General features: G+C 37.1%; 1 protein-coding gene across 1 annotated transcript in view; it reads right to left on the bottom strand.

Moving 5' to 3' along the window:
* The window catches only part of LRP1 (LDL receptor protein 1), a 340,609-nt gene that overhangs the window by 227,508 nt on the left and 91,056 nt on the right, over positions 1-22,045 (bottom strand). Inside the window, exons 15-29 of the mRNA XM_070103701.1 lie at positions 21,591-21,929; positions 20,047-20,239; positions 17,853-17,995; positions 16,605-16,737; positions 14,868-15,021; positions 14,070-14,167; positions 11,983-12,182; positions 10,953-11,081; positions 10,293-10,413; positions 5,174-5,422; positions 4,830-5,072; positions 3,854-4,060; positions 2,581-2,810; positions 1,365-1,556; positions 378-475 (exon numbers count right to left, since the gene is read on the bottom strand). Of these exons, the coding sequence (XP_069959802.1) occupies positions 378-475; positions 1,365-1,556; positions 2,581-2,810; positions 3,854-4,060; positions 4,830-5,072; positions 5,174-5,422; positions 10,293-10,413; positions 10,953-11,081; positions 11,983-12,182; positions 14,070-14,167; positions 14,868-15,021; positions 16,605-16,737; positions 17,853-17,995; positions 20,047-20,239; positions 21,591-21,929 (2,729 nt within the window). The remainder of the gene's footprint in view (positions 1-377; positions 476-1,364; positions 1,557-2,580; positions 2,811-3,853; positions 4,061-4,829; positions 5,073-5,173; positions 5,423-10,292; positions 10,414-10,952; positions 11,082-11,982; positions 12,183-14,069; positions 14,168-14,867; positions 15,022-16,604; positions 16,738-17,852; positions 17,996-20,046; positions 20,240-21,590; positions 21,930-22,045) is intronic.

The raw sequence follows: 22,045 nt of genomic DNA on the forward strand, positions 1-22,045 counted from the left end.
GTGTAATCTAATTTATATGAAACAATCAAGGTATCCTAATTTCAAGACCTGTGTGGTGATGACATTCTTTTCTTGGCCCAAGTGTTTAGGACTGCAGCTCATAAGTGCTTTAAGAAAGCCTTGAAATCACTTAATATGATTTGCTGTAGCTGAAAAAATGAGCACAGCTCACTGAGTGTGTCAGTTATCTGTAAACCATCAAACTCAACCTACAGAAACTTAAAAAGCATATGATAAAATATATAAATATTAAAGACACAAAATCAAGAGCACAACTCTGCTTCTTTAACCACAAGAAACCTGTGACTGCTAATAGTATCTTTTTTTTGCCTGTAATATTATGTACAATAAAATATTAATAAAATCGAATCATTCACCTGATGACAGAGTTTGTTCTCCAGTCAGTCCAGTAAACATAGTTACCAAACAGGGAGATGGCAAATGGATGAGACAATAGTTGATGTTCTCGAAGGATCTGAAATAACAAAATAGGATAAATCTTCTTCATGACTGTCTTTCATGATAAGAACTAAGTTGGTTTTATTTAAAAGTCTAATGCTAGTGTACTCTGGCATGAGAAAAAGGGAACACACATGCAAAAAAAGAAAATTAAAATTAAAATTGTCAGCTCAAGGTGATAACTAATGTGTAAGTTATTCTTCTTTATTTCAACAAACTGGCTGTATCTCATCAAAGCAGAATGGCCCAAAAAGAAAAACAAAAATTTCTCTTTTCAACTTTAGTAATGTATAGAGGATAAGGGGTTACTAGCCCCTTGCTCCCAGCATTTTAGTCACTTCTTACGACACACATGGCTTACAGAAGAAGAATTCTGTTCCACTTCCCCATGGGGAAATGTGTACGTTAAACAAGCATATATTCATTCACAGCAAAGGCTTCAAGTGCTTTTAAAATCTTTTAAAACATGAAAGACGTTGAAATGTATAGAGAGAATTGTAAATGAAGCCACAACAGCACAGAGTTCAGAGTAAGAAAGACATATAATGATACAGAGACAGTGTATTCTGTACATGCAGCCATATTCATGACATAATGTACAGTATTTGCATATATGTTTTTATCACACTTGTCCTCTCCTACCAAGGTAAGATGACTCAAAGAAAACATTCACCATTGTTCAATAGCTGTCCTATCAAAAGTGAGTGGACATCAGAATTCAAATGATCTTCTGAACTGTCACCTCCCCGCCCCTCCTTCATAGTGTAGACACTGTGCTTCCCACCTCCAGGACTGTAACATCCCTGCCTCTCCTTCACAGTGCAGACACTCTGCTTTCTACTGCCAGGACTCAAGTACTGCTAACTTGCATTACTGAATTTGCATACAGAAATATTTAAAATTACCTCTCTATGGTCTGAGCCATCATAGAAAGATGTGTGAATAGAATCAGACTTGGCATCAATCCAATAGATTCGACGCAAAGCATAATCTAGGGTTAATCCATTAGGCCAGCCACCACCAATTTCACTGACAACTATTACAATGCGGCGGCCTTCTCCAGACATGCTGCACGATTCTATTCGAGACTTGCCTTCCTGAAAATAAGTAAAAATCCTTATATATTATCAAATATGGAGAAATTATTAAACTGTAAATTTCTGATGTTCTACTAATGAGTCATCCATAAACAGCAAAAATATTCAGGCCTTAGAAAATAGATATTCTAAATGAAAAGTTTGCCAAGATACAACAAGCCGAGAATATGTAGTGGCAAGTGTTAAGAAACATAACTAATGTGAAAATAAATAACAACACTTAGCATTTAATTTGCATACACTGTGTAGTACTTAATACAGAGATATTAAACTGTTTAGTATTTGCAAATTTCCTTTCTTTTTCATCTGTTCTAATTTTAGTTTACCACATTCATATCTTTTCAAAACACTACTGTCTCTATGAAGTTAGAAGATAATAAGATAGAGAGAGGATTGTTAACAAGGAGTGCTGGTTAAGATAATAGAGTGTTAGCAGCAACAAGTCTTCAATGAAGAGACTTTAGTAATAAACTGAGTGTTTCATATACCTCAAAGTTTGTGGCAGTCTTTTACATTTACTAATTCATTACAGATATTCAGTTTCTAATAATGTAGATAGTAATGAAGAGTAAATAACAAAAAAAGGCACAATACCGTGACTGGAACGATACATAAATAACCCGCACATAAAAGAGAGAAGCTTACGATGACGTTTCAGTCCGACTTGGACCATTGACAAAGTCACACTAACCAGAAGTGAAGCAGGACGGCTATATATAGGCAGGAAGAGGTGGTGGTGGTGGTGGTAGTAGTAGTAGTAGTAGTTGTACTACTACTGCTACTACTACCACCACCTCTTCCTGCCTATATATAGCTGTCCTGCTCCACTTCTGGTTAGTGTGACTTTGTCAATGGTCCAAGTCGGACCGAAACGTCGTCGTAAGCTTCTCTCTTTTATGTGTGGGTTATTTGTGTAATGAAGAGTAAAATAAATTGACACAATAAGCAAAAAAATTAGGTCAACCTCTACTTATCAGTTACAAGTTACATGCAAACAAGCCTCACAAAATGAAAAATTGCCTACCTCCCAGTCTGTCCAAAAGATCATTCCAACTCTGGGGTCAAGGGAAATAGCTCGTGGACTTTCCATGTGAGCAGCGATGAGTGTTCGCCTAAACGATCCATTCAGCTTGGCCACTTCTATCTGGTCCAGGTTACTCTCTACCCAGTATAGATTTTCTGCTAGCCAGTCAACAGCCAAACCTTCAGCAGTGGCTAGACCAGTCTGTACCACAACCTCTATGTTTGATAGAGCTAAAACAGAAAGTCATAATCAGTAGTAATACAAGAAACACTTTTACCATCATTCACACTATCACTGTCTTTACAGACGTGCGCAGATACAACAGTACGTGATAATTATCACAGAAAATATGAAGTGAAGACCATATCTCTTTAAATGTTGCTCTTATGTGGTTATATTAATATAAAACGAATAACCAGAAAAAAAAAGATTTAGTATTGGAAAAACCATTAAGTATTGGAATGAAATCATATTGATATTGTGAAAAACCACAAGTTTTCCTTCAGTATAAACGGATAATCAAATCACATGAAATAAAATTTCACAAATTTTGGGTTTTACTAAATTAATACAAAAATCACTAAGAATAGTCTACCTTGGTGGGAGACGGCTTACATATTAAAAAAAAAAAAATAGTGAGTGGAAGAAAAGACAGTAATATAAAAAAGAATTAAAATAAGTAAGAAAATAGGAAAGAAATTAATTTTGATAAGATGTATAGTATATAAATTTACATAGTTAAATATTTTTAGTATATTTTAAATTTATGTGAAGTTACAATTTTTTGGTCCCATCTGATAGGCCATTCCTAATTTTGGCCTCTCTTTTTTTTTACTGATAGAGCTGATCACAAGTTTAAGCAACCAACAAGAAATAAAATATTTTACTGGACATTAAAATTAAAATATACGACAACATAACACAAATATTTTAAGAAAAATATTGCTGTATAATAATTTAGACAAAAATGTGTTTAGATAATTAGAAGACCTACAAATAGATGTGAGTCAACAAAAATTGGTTCTTAATCCTATACTTACAAAAACTTAAATTTTGTTTATGATAAAGTCATGAATGCTGCATATCATTTATCATATATGACTAAGACTGATTTAGACTGACAAACATATGGATGAAGAGAGAAAACTTGTAAGAAATGTGAATCATACTTTAAATGTTTATATTAAAAACCATCTCAAAAATACTGTATATAGGATCACAAAGAAAAGGGAATGAAAAATTTAATAATACTCAATGAAATGTGAATATTTACCTCCAGCCAGAAGAGTCCCTCGATAAATCTTATCATCCACAACATCTGTCCAGAATATAATATCACCATCATCTGAGTGATAAAAGTCTAAGGCAATGGTATTCTTGAGTGAGGAAATCAAAGCCTTGGCTCCCATACTATTATCCTTAAGTGTTATACTGCGTAGTTCGTGTCGGTTACTGAAGATGAGGTATGGGACAGCTGTGTCTGTAATACAGAGGCATGAGTAGTACCATTTTGTCACCTACCACACTAAAATTACTTGCAATAAAGCACCACATAAAACATTTAACACACTGGCCATCTCCCACCGAGGCAGGGTGACCCAAAACAGAAACACTTTCACCATCATTCACACTAATACTATCTTGTCAGAGGACCACAGATACGACAGTTCAGATAACCCTCCAAACAGCATGCATCCTCACTCCTCCTTCAGAGTGCAGGCACCGTACTTCTCACCTCCAGGACTCAGAGCTATTTTGTATGTGCTCACACTAATGTTAAGATACATTTAATAAATTGTGTCAAAGAGTTTGCAGTGTTTATATGTGAAAGAACATTATACACCTACTATCCGACTTACGACCGAGTTCGGTTCCGAGAAACCGGTCGTAAGTCGAAATGGTCGTAAGTCGAACTTTACTATTGAATATCAACAAAACATTTTTATAATGACTTTATTTTATTGTTTTATTTTGGTATTTCATGTTTTACTTTACTTTTTACGTTGTTAGTACTGTATTTTATACTGTAAGGTTTAGGATAAACACTGTGTACAACACAAATAGTTGTTTATTTCCCAGAAATTTGGCATAAAAAACACGGTCGTAAGTTGAGTGGTCGTAAGTCGAGCAGGTCGTAAGTCGGATGGTAGGTGTATTATATATTACAATGCAGATATGACTGCAAATTCTACACAAAGATTTTTAATAGTATTCTTAAACTTACAAGAAAAATCAAATAATTTACCAACCAGTACTTTTGCAGGTAAAGTGATCTGGTTCAATTTGGTAGCCTTCAATACACACACATTTGTGTGAATGTTTAGTGGGAACACATTTTTGAGAGCACGTTCCCCACTGTTGGCAAGGATGGAGATCAGAGCACATACGACCATCCTGCAGCAGAGTCTGTCCTTTAGGGCATGTGCACACTGGTCCGCCAGGGCCTTGGATACAGTTCTTGTGACAGTCCATCAGTTGACAGTCAAAAGCTCCTAAAAGAATCTCAGATGAAATACAGATATTGCCAGCATTATGTCGTGTTATAAATCAGCTATTTCTTCATCCAGTCAAAGCTTCAAATAAGAACACTTACCACAGCGACCGCCTTCGTCAGACCCATCTTTGCAGTGTTTATATCCATCGCAAAGATTCCCCGGTTGGATACACAAGGTGTTATTATCACAGCTATGACCTGGTGGAGCACACTTTACAGGGATGCTAGGACACATTTTCTCATCTGAGCCATTACTACAGTCCTCTTCACCATCACACTTCCATATGTCAGGGATACACTTCTCTAATGAAGTGCACTTCCATTCATTGTGTGAACAGCGAATCGATTCTGAAAAATGTAATATTCCATATTTATGTTTATATGTGTATTTCAAGAACAACTATTAGCTTAACATTAATGCAATCAGATAGAGGAGCAAGGAAATACTTAGGACATGGTTGACAAACATATTTGTGCAAAATCATAATTTACAGGCAGTGTTATTTACAATGTGTCATTGCAAGGGTAAATATGGTCTAAGTTGGACCAAAACATCATCGTAAACTTGTCTCCTATGTGTGGGTTATCTGTGTATTGTGTATTTTAAACACGACATTTGACATTACACAGAAGGAGGATTTCGACAGAAACTTCCAAAATGTCAAACTATGAACTTCTGAAGTCTTTGCACTTTGTGTATACATTAGACACTATGTAGAGGTCTTGAACATAAGTGAGATATGAAAAAAATAAAGAAAGTGTAATGAATACTTGTCAATACTCAATAATAACCCACATGAAGACAGAAACTCAGAAAATTAATTGATCTGTATATTCTGACCCCCTGCTGGGGTCCTCTTCAGCAGATTGGTGAGATATCTTTTTATAGTCGTAATTTTTATAAAAATTCATAGTGAATCTGGCCTTGGCCACAATATCAATAACATGAATTACAGTTTCGACTTTTATTTCTATAAATGTCTGCCTTGGCCAGTACATTATTAAGTAGTGTATTTTTCAAAACACTCATTACTATATCTGACTTTGCCTATCTACTAATCTGCCACTACGTTGACATTACCCTGGCTGTCTACTAACCTACCACTACACTGACATTACCCTGGCTGTCTACTAACCTACCACTACACTGACATTACCCTGGCTGTCTACTAACCTGATACTATCCTGACTGTCTACTAACCTGCCACTTCCTTAACATTAACCTAGCTGTCTACTAACCTGCTACTACCTTGACATTACCCTGGCTGTCTACTAACCTGCCACTACCTTGACATTACCCTGGCTGTTTACTAACCTATCAATACCTTTGACATTACCCTGGCTATCTACTAATGAGCCATTTCTAAATAAAATTTTAAAATATTCCCCAATCTTCTTATTCTCTCATGATTTAATAATTGTCTATGATAGACCAAAATACAGTTACTATTTCACTTCCAAGATGTGGGTTTATGGTGAAATGTTCTAGTCATGGTAATATGATTTTTGCTTATCACCTGACACCATTTATACACAGGGCTACTAAGCTATTACAAAGCCATTAATACACATTAATCATCTTTATTTAACATCAAACTTGACCTCCTTAAGCATTTTGTTAAGATTCTATTTTAAATGAAGCATGCTGAGTGTATTTTTGTTTATACTTATTATCTCTACCACATAAAAGTGGACCCCACTTTACAGTGTTTCACAACAGTTTTCAATTATACCCATTCTTCACTTATTCCTACTTCCTACAATAAAAATATTCACCACTCACTATGAGCAAAGGACGAAAATATTTTAGAGTAATGTGTGTATTGTTTATGCAATTTTTAGGCCTAGCTCTATTGCTCACTTAATATATGATAGTGTAAACATATTATCAGGATTTTATATACATTTGAAAGAGGAAAAAGGCTATGTTTCACTTTACAGAGATTTCTACTGTACAGCATTAGCCTGGAACCTAACCTGCTGTATAAGCAGGGCCCTCCTGTAGCCCGGAACCTAACCTGCTGTATAAGCGGGGCCCTCCTGTAGCCCAGAACCTAACCTGCTGTATAAGCGGGGCCCTCCTGTAGCCCGGAACCTAACCTGCTGTATAAGCGGGGTCCTCCTGTAGCCTGGAACCTAACCTACTGTATAAGCGGGGCTCTCCTGTAGCCCGGAACCTAACCTGCTGTATAAGTGGGGCTCTCCTGTATTGATAACTAGTTTATTCACTTTCCTTGAGGTAATTTGGCCAACTTGATAGGTGCCTTTCTTGACAATTACTTAAGTCAACTAAACTTTCTTGCAGTCCGGATAACTGGTTTCCTTGAATCCTTTCACAAAATGCTTTAAAATTATTATACTCTGAATTCCTTACATAATATTCACACCATGCACTGCTCTTGATGAATAATTCTCCTCTACCTCCAGCAATTTCTTGCTGCAAACTTCACACTATTTTTTTTAAACAAGTCGGCCGTCTCCCACCGAGGCAGGGTGACCCAAAAAGAAAGAAAATCCCCAAAAAGAAAATACTTTCATCATCATTCAACACTTTCACCTCACTCACACATAATCACTGTTTTTGCAGAGGTGCTCAGGACACAACAGTTTAGAAGCATATACGTACAAAGAGACACAACATATCCCTCCAAACTGCTAATATCCCAAAACCCCTCCTTTAGAGTGCAGGCACTGTACTTCCCATTTCCAGGACTCAAGTCCTGCTATATAAAAATAACCGGTTTCCCTGAATCCCTTCACTAAATATTACCCTGCTCACACTCCAACAGATCGTCAGGTCCCAAATACCATACGTCTCCATTCACTATCGAACACGCTCATGCACGCCTGTTGGAAGTCCAAGCCTCTCACCCACAAAACCTCCCTTACCCCTTCCTTCCAAACTTTTCAAGGACGATCCTTACCCCGTCTTCCTTACCCTACAGATTTAAATGCTCTCCATGTCATTCTACTTTGATCCATTCTCTCTAAATGACCAAACCACCTCAACAAGCCCTATATACTATATACACTATATACTAAATATATTATATACTATATACTATATACACTATATACTAAATATACTATATACTATTTATACTATATACACTATATACTAATCCAAAATTGGAATATATGCCAAGAGTATAAAAGCCACACCTAAAAAACATGTAGAAAAGTTTAAAAAAAAATCCAGACACAAGTTACAAAATAACTCCCAAAGCTAGAGTATCGAAGTTGTATAAATAAGGAAAAAGAAACTTCTTAACACCATCATCAGGGAAATAACATTACATTGTTATAAAAAAAGGAACAATGGAGAGGATCACAAAATATAGCGAGATTTAAAAATACTGTCGTTGATTAAATACTGAAGACAGAACACTGTGATCTTGGCTCTGCTGTTGTATTTACAAATTGGTATTTTAAATACAAAATAATGGCATACCTTTGATGGGTTTCAAGAGTTTTCCTACTCTCATAGCCTGTGATGTACAAGTAGATGAACCATCTCACACATATCAGGTCATCGTGAGTCCTGTTAATCTGGGGTCATTTAGCCACGAGACGAGGGTGTGAACATCCCAAGAGAGAACACCTGCGGCCTGGCTTCTCAGGCCTTTTGTTCAAGTAAGCATTATCTTTAAATTAGGAGAGGGGTGTTACTGTTTCTTGAAATTCTGACTCTGGTCTATCCCTCCATGGCTAACACACCACATGTGCTAGCCATAGAGGGTGACCCCCAGAACTTGGAGCTAAGGATAGGGAAGGGGGTGAATAGAGGACCATACAAGTCCAAGGAAACAGATAAGAGAGAGAACTGGGGAGGAGCTCTGGCCAGTGTGCAGAGCTCTGGGCAGAGGACTGACAGGGCAGTACTCCTGCTGGGCTAGTGAGCCAGAGAGGCTCTGTTGGAAACTTTGGGCAGAGTGTTGGCTGGGAGCTGTCCTCGAGCCATGTAGGTCTTGGGACCTGTGGCTAGAAATTGACTGAGTTCCTTAGGTGAACTGTTTTACCTCATTATATTGTAAGTTATATTCAATTTTGTCAACTGAATTGTATTCCCTGTCTTAACTTAGGTACAATCCCCATTTATCTTAATACCAAACCCCTTTCTCCTGTTCCCAAATATTGTTATTGTACAAGGACTAATAAACACTATTTGAGTGGAATAGTATATTCACTGTCCCTGTCTGTCTTTTTTATATTATTATCTTTATCTGTTCTTTATTTTATCATTTTATTTATAATAAGGTGGAGTGAGTGAAGAAGGGGAGGGTCCACTGTGGTAAGGAGAAATGTGAGGTGGTGTAGTCACCAGTGACCTCACATTACCTCCACTCCTGTCACTACTTTCATTCCTCGTACTCCCTTACTTCCCTATTCTCCTTGTCCCCATTTCTACAACTTCCCTGTATGACAAGCCAAGCCCTGAGCCAGGCTTGTCTGGTGCTTGCCTGGACAACCTTCCACAGTAAAACAGTGAAATTTGAGAAAGTACAAGAGAGTGATCTAAGGCAACTGGCATGAGCAACAAAGAAAGGCTGACAGACATAGATCTTGTATACCTTGTAAGAACAAAAGGGGATATGATCATTACATACAAAACACTAAAGGGCACAGATAAGGATAGGCTTTTTGCCAGGGATGCAACAAGAATAAGTGGGCATGATTGCAACAAGAACAAGTGAGCATGGTTGCAACAAGAACAAGTGGGCATGGTTGCAACAAGAACAAGTGGACATAGTTGCAACAAGAACAAGTGGGCATGGTTGCAACAAGAACAAGTGGACATAGTTGCAACAAGAACAAGTGGGCATGGTTGCAACAAGAACAAGTGGACATAGTTGTAACAAGAACAAGTGGGCATGGTTGCAACAAGAACAAGTGGACATAGTTGCAACAAGAACAAGTGGGCATGGTTGGATATAACACATCCAAATGACCTATTTCATTAACATTTCATCAAATGAAACATATCGTCAGCATAAGACTAGAAAAGAAATACAAGTAGTATGAACTAACAAATAGCAAAACAAAAGCATATCATACATTGTCACTGAATGACTGATATGACAAGAGCTAATCCATCTCAACTGATCAAAAGATAAGAAGGACAAAGAGCTAGAGCTCACCCTACTGCAAAGAAGTCAAATAGGTAAATACTAACAATTAAAGAAGGTATTACTTGCAACCTACCACGTCAGGTACCTACCACAGCCCAGCTCGTCTGACTGATCGAGACAGTCTTCACTCCCATCGCACTTCAAGCTCTGAGGAATACACTCCTTTGTCCTTACACACATATATTCTTCAGGGCTACAACCTTGCAAGATCTGGAAAGCATATAAAACAATTTTACTGATATATCCATTATCAGTTCCATAGGTAAATATAGATATTTTAAGTACAGGAAGTTATATCCCATATATGAATCAAAATTTCTTCACACAGAGTTTGTATTAAGCTACTGTAAGCACTCCAGGTAATTCACATAAAAGTCTAATGCACAAATAACATACACATAGGAGAAAGAAACTCATAACAATGTTTTGGTCCGACTTGGACCATAACTAGTCACACACAGCATGTGACTAGTTATGGTGCAAGTCAGACCAAAATGTTACAAGTTTCTTTCTCCTATGTGAGGGGTTATTTGTACATTGTTCCAGTCACAGTATTGTGTTTTATTGTTCTTTAAGAGCTTAAGCTCTTAATAAAAGTCAAGAGAAGCATTTTGTCTTGTGTTACAAAGTTATATCAGTTCAGCAAGTGTATGAAATGGATACTAATACTTGATAAAATTTTCATAACAAAATTTCTTTAGTAACAAGATATTTTGACTACACAACAAACAACAGACAAAAAACTCTACCTTCTCTTCACATCGCGTTTCATCACTTCCATCTGGACAGTCAATCACATTATTGCATAGCTGATATACTGCAATGCATGTGTTGTTGGCTCCACAGTATGTGCACCCTTGTGTATCCTGGCATAGTGCCTGTCCAATTATCAGATGAAAAAACAGGCCTTTAATCAAATAAGGAAGAGGTTATGTTTAGGTGAGAGGAAAGTACAACCACTGCCATACACAGTATTATATAGTTCATGGCAATATATGAAGTCATTTTTATCTAACCTGCAAAAATTAAAAACAGAAATTTTTAACACATCAGTCATTTCCCACCGAGGTAGGGTGACCTGAAAAAGAAGAAACACTTATCCTCATACGCTCTATCACTGTCTTGCCCAAGGCGTGCAGATACTACAGTTCAGATGCTCCTCCAAACTGCAAATATCCCCATCACTCCTTCAGAGTGTAGGCACTGTACTTCCCACCTCCAAGACTCAAGTTCGACTCAGTGGCTTCTCTGAATCCCTTCACAGAATGTTACCTTGCTCACACTCCAACAGCTCATCAAGTCCCAAAAACCATTTTCCTCCCTCATTCCTATATAACACTCGCACATGCCTGCTCAATGTCCAAGCTCGTTGCACACAAAACCTCCTTTCCTATGGCAACCCCTACCCCACCTTCCCTCCACTACACATTTATACACCCACCAAGTCATCTTATTTTGCTCCATCCTCTCTAAATGTCATTTTAAAAAAGTTGGGAGATACATAGCCCAAAGACTTCATTAAGTATTTTAAAAATATTTAACCATGAGCAAACATTTCCGTATAAATCTTCAAAATACTACTGGATACTGTTACTTATATTTACAGAAAAAATCATAAGACTTCTCCATAACACATTTATTTAGAAATTGCATAATTTATGAGGTATAAAATCTAACTAGTTCAGTGAATTTTTATTAGAAACAAAATTGTGATGAAGAAGAAAAGCAGACGGTTGCAAACTTGATAAGTATATTTTGAGCAGACAGTAAGAAACTAACCTGCTGTGTAATGTTAAGGCAGATGTTGTTACAAACTGGGGAAGATGCCAGGCCAGCTGCTGTAGTATTGGCACAAAATGTGTCACATGACTTCTCATCGGAGCCGTCTCGGCAATCATCATCACCGTCACACAGGTAGAACATGGGCACGCATCTCTTATTGCTACATTTAAAGTCTTCCAAACCACATTCTTGATATTCTGTAAAAAATATGAGTAACTTTATAAGTTGTATAATATTACTGGCCATATTATTATTAAACTAAAGTGTTGAGAAGAGGTGTGGGATTAAAAGATTTTTAAATACACTGGCCATCTCCCACCAACGCAGGGTGACCCCAAAAAAGTAACACTTTCACCATCATTCACACTATCACTGTCTTGCTAGAGGCATGCAGGTACAACAGTTCTGATGTCCCTCCAATTGGCAAATATCCCAAACCCCTCCTTTAGAGTGCTGGCACTGTACTTTCCACCTCCAGGACTCAAGTCTGGCTAACAGAAGGGATTAAAAGATGTTTGATCTAACACAAAGAGTTATCACAATGCTTCTTTGCTTATGACACACATCTTTTGCTGGTTTCTGAAGACAAACTGTGAAGGTTGGTGGACAAATTTGGGATATGTAAAAAGAAGGAAATGAAAAGTGAACACAGAAAAGGCAAAAAGTCTAGGCAATGATGGACTGAATATCAGATTGGAAGGAAGGATTACAGAGGAAATGAATGCATTTAGATACAGTGCACCCTCAACCAACGGCATTAATCTGTTCCAGAGGGCTTGCCGTTGGTCGAAATTGCCGTTGGTCGAGTTAATTTTCCCCATAAGAAATAATGGAAATAGAATTAATCCGTTACTGACATCCCAAAGTCCGAAAAAAAAACATTTTTACATGAAATATACATTTCCTTATATGGAAAGGAATGGGACATGCAAAATAAACAATAATTAAATGACACTTACCTTTACTGTGGAGTTGTTGATGAGTGATTTGCCAGTAGCAGGGAAGATTCAGGATTGTCTATTGCTTGGCAGGAGAATCCCCTTCCATAAAGACTTCAGGTGCCAAGTCCTTTGGTGGGGTTACCCCACTTCTCGGTTTTTTAATGCCACTAAGACCGGCTTGAGAATCACTGGACCACCCTCTACCACCATCACAACCACTACCACCCTCTACCACCGCCACTTTCATATTTTTCTACAAACTTTTTCTTGAATTCTATCGTGTTTCTCACATCGTTGACCAAAGAGCTGGCTCTAGAATCTTTCGTGGGGTCCATGGTGGTTTATTTAGCTGTTACAAGCACTAGAAACAGTGGAATAATCCAAAATGTATGGGAGGCACAAGTGGAAACTGACTGCAACAGCTTATAAACAATGGCACACTGACTCTTGGAGTGGCTGGGCACACATCAACAGGTTCTGGACGAATGTCATTGGTTAAGGCATTTTTTCTCCAGCAAAAAGTGCCATTAGACAAAACTGCCATTACTTAATGCCGCCGTTAGTTGAGGGTCGACTGTATTTGGAAGTGGGCATGTTAGCAGATGGGTCTATGAAAGACAATGTGAACCACAGAATAGATGAGGGCAAAATGGTGAATAGTGTGTTACAACATCTGTGCAAAGAAAGCAGCTTATCAATGGAGGCAAAAAAAGGAATTGTACCAGAGTACAGTGATACCAATACTTTTATATGGGTGTGAGACATGGGCTTTAAATGTTGCAGGAAGGAGGAAGATAAAAGCCATGGAGATGTCATGCTTGAGAGAAATGAGAGGTGTGAAAATCATGCATCAAATTCAGAGTGTAGAAATAAAGGTGATGTGGGGGCACCAAGAGCATAATTCAGATGACTGCAAAGTGGTTTGTGAAGAAACTTGGGTATACAGAGAAGATGGAGAGAGAGAGAGAGAGATAGGATAATCACCTACATGACTGAGTGTCATGTAGATACAACACATCATACATGATTAAGTGTCATGCAGATACAACACATTACATACATACTAAAGCTTTATGGGGATGCAACATCATATTAATAAAGATCTTTTGCTTTATACATGGTTGAGAAAGCTTGCTGTCTTACCACATGCTGCGTGTTCATCAGAGTCATCATCTGAACCACAATCCTTATCAATGTCACACACCCACGAGTGAGCAATACAACGGCCAGACACCTGACACCTGAAAAAGCATAACAATTTATTAAAACACAATAAGGTAATAAACATATATATTTGTTTGGGATATTGGTAGTTTGGGAGGACTTCTAAACTGTCATATCTGAGTGCCTCTGCAAAGACAATGATTATGTATGAGTGAGGGTGCAAGTGTTGAATGATGAAAGCATTTTTCTTTCTTTTTGGGTTTTTCTTTTTTTTGGGTCACCCTACCTCGGTGGGAAACGACCGATGTGTTAAAAAAAAAAAATTATATGTTATCTCCATGGGGAAGTAAAGAAGAATTCTTCCTTCATAAACCATGTGTGTCATAAGAGGAGACTAAAATGCTGGGAGTAAGGGGCTAATAACCCTCTCTCCTTTATAAATTGGGGAAGTGGAACAGAATTCTTCCTCCGTAAGCCATGCATGTTGTAAGAGGTGACTAAAATGCCGGGAGCAAGGGGATAGTAACCCCTTCTCCTGTATAAATTACTAAATTTAAAAAGAGAAACTTTTGTTTTTCTTTTTGGGCCACCCTGCCTCGGTGGGATACGGCCGGTTTGTTGAAGAAAAAATGTAAAAAGAAAAAAACACTTTCATTTCTTCTTTTTCAGGTCATCCTGCCTCAGTGGGAAACAACCAAGGTGTTTAAATAAATAATGTTAATGAAGAATAAAATATAAAAGTACAAACTATATAAAAATGATTTCATCACTGATCACCTGAATTTATCTGCTGGGCAGAGCGGGTGATTGCACTCCTCAGGGCTCTCATCTGATCCATCCTCACAATCACGGTCACCATCACATACCCAGTATGCATCGATACATTGATTATTACCACACTGGAACATGTCATTGTGACACTGTGCAGCCTCTGAAAAATATTTAATATTTACTTTAATCACCTTTTAAAAATTACATGTACAATACAGTATATAATATGGGAAGAAACCAATATAAAGTATGGGATTATACAAAAAATAATGTACATGTAGATATGTATGTGAGGTAGTAGGTTGGTAGACAGCAACCACCCAGGGGGATACTACAGTCCTTCCAAGTGAGTGTGAAACGAAACCCAGTAATTGTTTTACATGATGGTAGGATTGCTGGTGTCTTTTGTCTGTCTCATAAATATGCAAGATTACAGGTACGCCTTGCTACTTCTACTTACACTTAGGTCACACTACACATACGTGTACAAGCATACATATATACACACACCCCTCTGGGTTTTCTGCTATTTTCTTTCTAGTTCTTGTTCTTGTTTATTTCCTCTTATCTCCATGGGGAAGTGGAACAGAATCCTTCCTCCGTAAGCCATACGTGTTGTAAGAGGGGACTAAAATGCCAGGAGCAAGGGGCTAGTAACCCCTTCTCCTGTATATATTACTAAATGTACAAGGAGAAACTTTCATTTCTCCTTTTGGGCCACCCTGCCTCGGTGGGAGACGGCCGACTTGTTGAAAGAAAAGAAAGACATACCCCTCTGGGTTTTCTTCTATTTTCTTACTAGTTCTTGCTCTTGTTTATTTCCTGTTATCTCCATGGGGAAGTGAAACAGAATTCTTCCTCCGTAAGCCATGCGTGTTGTAAGAGGCGACTAAACTGCTGGGAGCAAGGGGCTAGTAACCCCTTCTCCTGTATAAATTACTAAATTTAAAAAGATAAACTTTTGTTTTTCTTTTTGGGCCACCCTGCCTCGGTGGGATACGGCCAGTTTGTTGAAAAAAAAAAAGTACGTATATATGTATAGTCTGTACACATATATATACAGCAGTCTCCCCGTTTCCATGGGGGGATACATTTCAAGCCCTACCGTGGAACCTGAAACTGCAGATAGTAGTGAACCTTACATTTAAGTCATTTTTTGTTAACATACATACTTATGATAAAGTTTAACCGATAAATTACACACAATAAATCGAGAATTATCACTTTTTCACTGATGGGAAGCATTTCCTGGCTTCTCTTAGGCCTTCAACAACTGCCACCATCACTTCCTTTGTTCTTTGTGGTCATTAAGCAAAATTTAGCCTTATTTTTGGGCCATGGTAAACCATAGATAACTGAAACTGCAGAAACCGAATCCATACTTTATTTTACATACTATAGTTTAATATGTACTTACAAATGCAAGTACAAACATGTGTAACATAAAGTATAAAAGGTTAAAGAAATACAAGTACACGGATATGTCTGTCAACAGTTACATTTCAAATACTGTACTTCATCCAGCTCCATTTGTGTAATGACTGTTGTGTGTTGGCATACCCAACACACAACAGGCATTACAAACACATTTTACATATATTCGCTATCATCTCACTAATAACAGTGAAAGTATTTGTGAGCTAGAAGTGGTGAGGGTATTATGGGTAGGGTGGGATGATGGGTCCAAGTAAGAACACGGTAAGTCAAGACAGTAGCAGAGGTGCAAAATATGTAGTGTCTTACCACAAATTCCTCCTGGTGATGTGTCCTCATCACTGTTGTCCAAACAGTCATTATCACCATCACACAGGTATCTCTCATCAATGCACCTCAGGTTCTTCTTACATTGAAACTGACCTGCACTGCACAAACTTGGCTGAAAATCATTTTAGGTAGTTTTAGCTTAATTATAAACATGAGTGTTTTTTTCAACACGCTGGCCATCTCCCACCGAGGCAGGGTGAACAGAAAAAGAAACACTTTCACCATCATTCACACTAACTATCTGGCAAGATAACAGAAATGATGAAATTATATTATAAAAAGCAGCAGAAAATATTCCCTGACTTTCAGGCATCAAGTTTCACAAACAAGTGTGAGAACATAAAACATTAGAAAACCTATTAGGCAAGAAAATAGATTTTTGTTTTCAATGCACCAGCCATATCCCACTGAGGCAGGGTGACCTAAAAACAAAGTTTTTCTTTTTAAATTTAATAATTTATAAAGGAGAAGGGGTTACTAGCCCCTTACTTCTAGTATTTTAGTTGCTTCTTACGACATGCATGGCTTACAGAAGAAGAATTCTAAAATAGATTAATCACAGGGAAATAATAAAGAAATTATTTATCTTCAAATGAACAATATCTTATACAGTATATCTAACTTGCTTTGTTACTGTTATGGAGTACATAAATACACTACTACAAAATGTGAAGGATTGGTAAAGAGCGCATATTTTGATAAATTTGAAAAATATGTGTTTATCTTGTGAGGTAAGAACGACTGAGTGTAATGTGTCTTTCTTATAGTGAACAAGAGACCGAGCCTTCACCTTTCCTTGTGCTGGCTCACCTGGGTTTAACACTTCACTTGAAAATAATAATTCTGTAAAGAGTATGTTTATCTTGAGCATTTACTATAAAACAAGTACACTAACTTGCCTAAATTGTTATCATTTGGATGTAGCAATACTTGTAAACTATTTTTTTAGTACAATCTTACAAGAAAGAATTTTTACATTCAAACAGCACTCTTCCTAACAAAATGCACAAAACTCATAAATTATGAACCCAAAGGTATAAGCTATGTAACACAGTTTAAGAAATTTCTCAAACATACAATGTTATTCATAAAACAAAATAGTTAACATCATAATAATAATAATAATAATAATAATAATAATAATAATAATAATAATAATAATAATAATAATAATAATAATAATAATAATAATAATAATAATAATAATAATAATAATAATAATAATACCTGTGTGAAGTTAGTTATAGGGTTGCAAAAATTTTTCTGCTGACTATCTGGCTCGTACCCAGTTGCACAAGCACATAGAGGACCCTCAGGTGTTGCAAGACACAGATCAACACACTGGATGCTTCTTGTACAGTCATTTGTATCTGCAAACACAACACTCAACTTAAATTCCACATTTCAAAGTGATGGTAAGTGTGTTCCCTTCTTTGAGTTGCCCTGCCTTGGTGCGAAACTACTGACATAAAAAAAAATTGAAGTCTATATAACTTACAGTAAACCATCACATAACATGCCTGAAATCATCATATAAGGTAAAAAAACAAATGAAGTGAAGAACACATAGGAAAAGCAGAGTTGCATTTTCCCACCTCCAAAAACAATTTTCTTTTTTAAACACACCGGCCATCTTCCACCGAGGTTGAGTAATAAAAAAAAAAAAAAAAAGAAACACATTCACCATCATTCACTGAAGTTGTCCTGGTAGATATAAACAGTAGGTTCACAAACAGCAACAACCCAGGTAGGTACTACCATCCATCCATGAGTGTGATACAGAAACTTAAGTGTTACACATTCTTGTTATACATTCCTTTATCTGTTTTAAAAATATGTAAAATGACAGGTAAGTCCTGCCACTACTATTTACAACGACTATGGATGACAAAAGATTGTGCATGTGCATACACTATACACACTCATTTGAGTGTTCATTCACCTTCCTAATAGTTCTTGCCTTACAGCATTTCGTTTCAGTTCCATGCAGAAGTGGATTGAAAGCCTTGCATTGTAATCAATGTGTGCTGTAGCAAGCAACTAAAATGCTGGGAGTAAGGAGCTAGCTACTGTATCAATTACTAAAAAAATACAAAGTTAAAGTTGGGTTGTTTGAAAAAGCATGGATGTAGTACAGATGAGAATAACTAACTGTTACTATTGTTAATGAAAAGCAGCAACCTAGGTAGTAGGTTAGTAGACAGCAACCGCCCAGGGAGATACTACCATCCTGCCAAGTGAGTGTAAAACGGAAGCCTGTAATTGTTTAACATGAAGGTAGGATTGCTGGTGTCTTTTTTCTGTCGCATAAACATGCAAGGTTTCAGGTGCGTCTTGCTACTTCTGCTTACACTTAGGTCACACTACACATGCATGTACAAGCATATATATACACACCCTCCTGGGTTTTCTTCTATTTTCTTACTAGTTCTTGTTCTTGTTTATTTTTTATCTCCATGAGAAAGTGGAACAAAATTCTTCCTTCGTAAACCATGCGTGTCGTAAGAGGCAACTAAAATGCCGGGAGCAAGAGGCTAGTAACCCCTTTTCCTGTATATATTACTAAATTTAAAAGGAAAAACTTTTGTTTATCCATTTGGGCCACCCCGCCTTGGTGGGATATGGCCGGTGCGTTGAAAGAAAAGAAAAGAAGCAAAACAGAAGTAACAGAGGTGGGAAAATTTTATTCAAGAGAAGTAAATGGGGTTAAATTGGGTGTGTACACAATACATATATACATCTTACAAGATTTCTGTTGGGCTCATTTTCAGTTTATGTACTTTAAGCTCCACGTCACTCAAGCATTATTATTATTTAAAATGAGAAGCTTGATAGTACAGGAGAAGACAGTAGGCTAAGACAGTGATACAGTATAGGATCTGCATTTGTAACAAACACAACATCAAGCTCCCTCTATGATTTTTGGAGTACTGTTGTATTAATCTGTATTATCTGTTTAGACTTAAAGGTTAAGAATTAGTCCTTAACCCACAATCATAATAATGACAAGAGACTTCTTTACAAGTTCTGTATAGCACTGTGTAGCCACATATGTAGAGGAGGCACATAACTCCCATACTCATAAGAGAACACTACCCATCAGAGTAACACATAAGAAAATAAGAAAGATGCAACATAAAGGATTCAAGATAAAAAATGATGAGACATTTTAAAGAATTTAACAAAATACAAGAATAAAAGCATCACTAAAATTCTAATTCTAAATGTTGAGATTTAAACAAACCATACCACAGACAGGGATAGAGCTCGTGGCAAGTGAGTTGTAAAACTTCAGGCCAGGAGTCTTACGACTCACTTGCCATGAGTTCAATCCTTGCCCATGGTATCATTTGTCTGCAATTGTCATTATGATTTCGTGAGTACATTAAGATTTGTCTCCACAATAGAAAAATAAACATACCACTTTGACTGCTGTTTGAGAAAACCTTCAGGTCAAAAATATAAGGATTCTCCATGCGCAGTGCCTCAGGTGAATCCCGCTTCTCAAGACTCACACGCTTTATTGTACCATTCTGGAACTCTGACCAATATATGAAGCCATTATAGTAAGCTAGTCCATATGGATGATTTAAAACATCACCACGAAGCATTACCTGCAATGGAATTTAATAATATTTAAGCAAATAATTACAATCACCTATTTCATAACTGTCATAAGCTCATCACTAAACCAACCAGCACTCGACGCAACTTTATTAAAAAAATGAAAGTGCTCACAAGATGGATCTATGGAATTGCAAACAACTACAATTTGCCTGTGGAAATGACCAATAAAGAACAAAAAGACACAATACCATGACTGGATCAATACACAAATAAAACAAACATAGGAGAAAGAAGCTTATGGCTATGCTTTGGTCAGAATAACTAGTCAATGATCCAAGTCGTACAGAAACATCGCAATAAGTATCTTTCTCCTATGTGTGGGTTATTTGTGTAATGACCAATAAGAAATTAATACAACTAATTATCTATTTCTTTTATGATTACCCATTTGCCTTGTTTTCAGAACTTAGCATTTTTTTTCATTGGTTGTACCATATATATACAGTATTACTTTCTCTTGGATCACATCCCAGCAAGCTGTCATTATTTATGAGTTAATATTTTCCTTTAACGGGTGTCCTGAACTGTATGTAAGTGGTTATTTAGAGAGGTTGGAGGAAAACAGAATGATTTAGAGGGTGTATAAATCTATAGTGGAGAGGAGGAGGGGTAGAGGTCATCCTAGGAAAGAATGGAGAGAGGGGGTAAAAGACATTTTGTGTGCAAGAGGCCTGGACATGCAGCAGGCATGTGTGAGCATGTTAGATAGGAGTGAATGAAAACGAATGGTTTTTGTAACTTGAAAAGATATTGGAGTGTAAGTAGGGTAATATTTTGTGAAGGGATTAGGGAAACAGGTTAGCCGGACTTAAGTCCTGGAGGTGGAAAGTACAATGCCTAAACTTTTAGAGGGGTCTGGGATACTTGCTATTTGGAGTGCCATCTGAACTGTCACATCTAAGCACCTCTGCAAAGACAGTGATTATGTGCAAATGATGGCAAAAGTGATTCTTTTTTTGGGTCACGCTGCCTTGATGGGAGATGGCTGATGTGTTAAAAAAAATAGTAATTTTAATAATAATGTGTATTTCTTCATGATATAACTTATACAGGCCTAGCTGACATCAATGACATACTATAAAGAAAGCCCCTGATTATGCAGAACATTTCAGACAACTTAGGCTAATCTTGTCCCCCAGGATGCAACCCACACCAGTCGATTAACACCCAGTTACTTATTTACTGTTAGATGAACAGGGATAACCAGAGTAAGAAAACACGCCCAATGTTTCCACCTGTACCGGGGATCGAACCACGGCCACTCAATGTATGAGCCGAGTGTGTTACCAATTGAACTACTTGTCAGTATTATTTACAACTCTCCAGTATATAATTTACCTCTCGATTTTTGCCATCAAGATCTATTCTTTCAATTTTATTATGGAAGCCATCACACCAATAGAGATGCCGTTCCTTAAAGTCAATTGTTAATCCATTGGGCCACTGGAGATCTTTGGTTACAAATGGTTCTCTGTGTGTGCCATCCATCCATGCTCGCTCTATCAAGCCATCACCAGTTGCTATAATTCCACCAATAGGGAACTGCCACACAGTCCAATACATGTAGCCTTCTCCTGGGTTTAAGACTATGGCTCTTGCATTTGTTAAGTTTCCATGAAGGAGCATCTTTCGCTTCTCAGGGTTCTTCATAGAACAAACAAATATGGAAGATACACCCTGTAAAGCAAATTGATGAATGAAATTAAGAAAAAAACTGTAAACAATAAACTGTATTACAATTGCATTATCAGTCAGTAGTTTGTAAATTTACATTTTTAAAGGCAAATTATATA

The sequence above is a fragment of the Cherax quadricarinatus genome, chromosome 86, assembly GCF_038502225.1.
Source record: "Cherax quadricarinatus isolate ZL_2023a chromosome 86, ASM3850222v1, whole genome shotgun sequence".
Taxonomy (NCBI): domain Eukaryota; kingdom Metazoa; phylum Arthropoda; class Malacostraca; order Decapoda; family Parastacidae; genus Cherax; species Cherax quadricarinatus.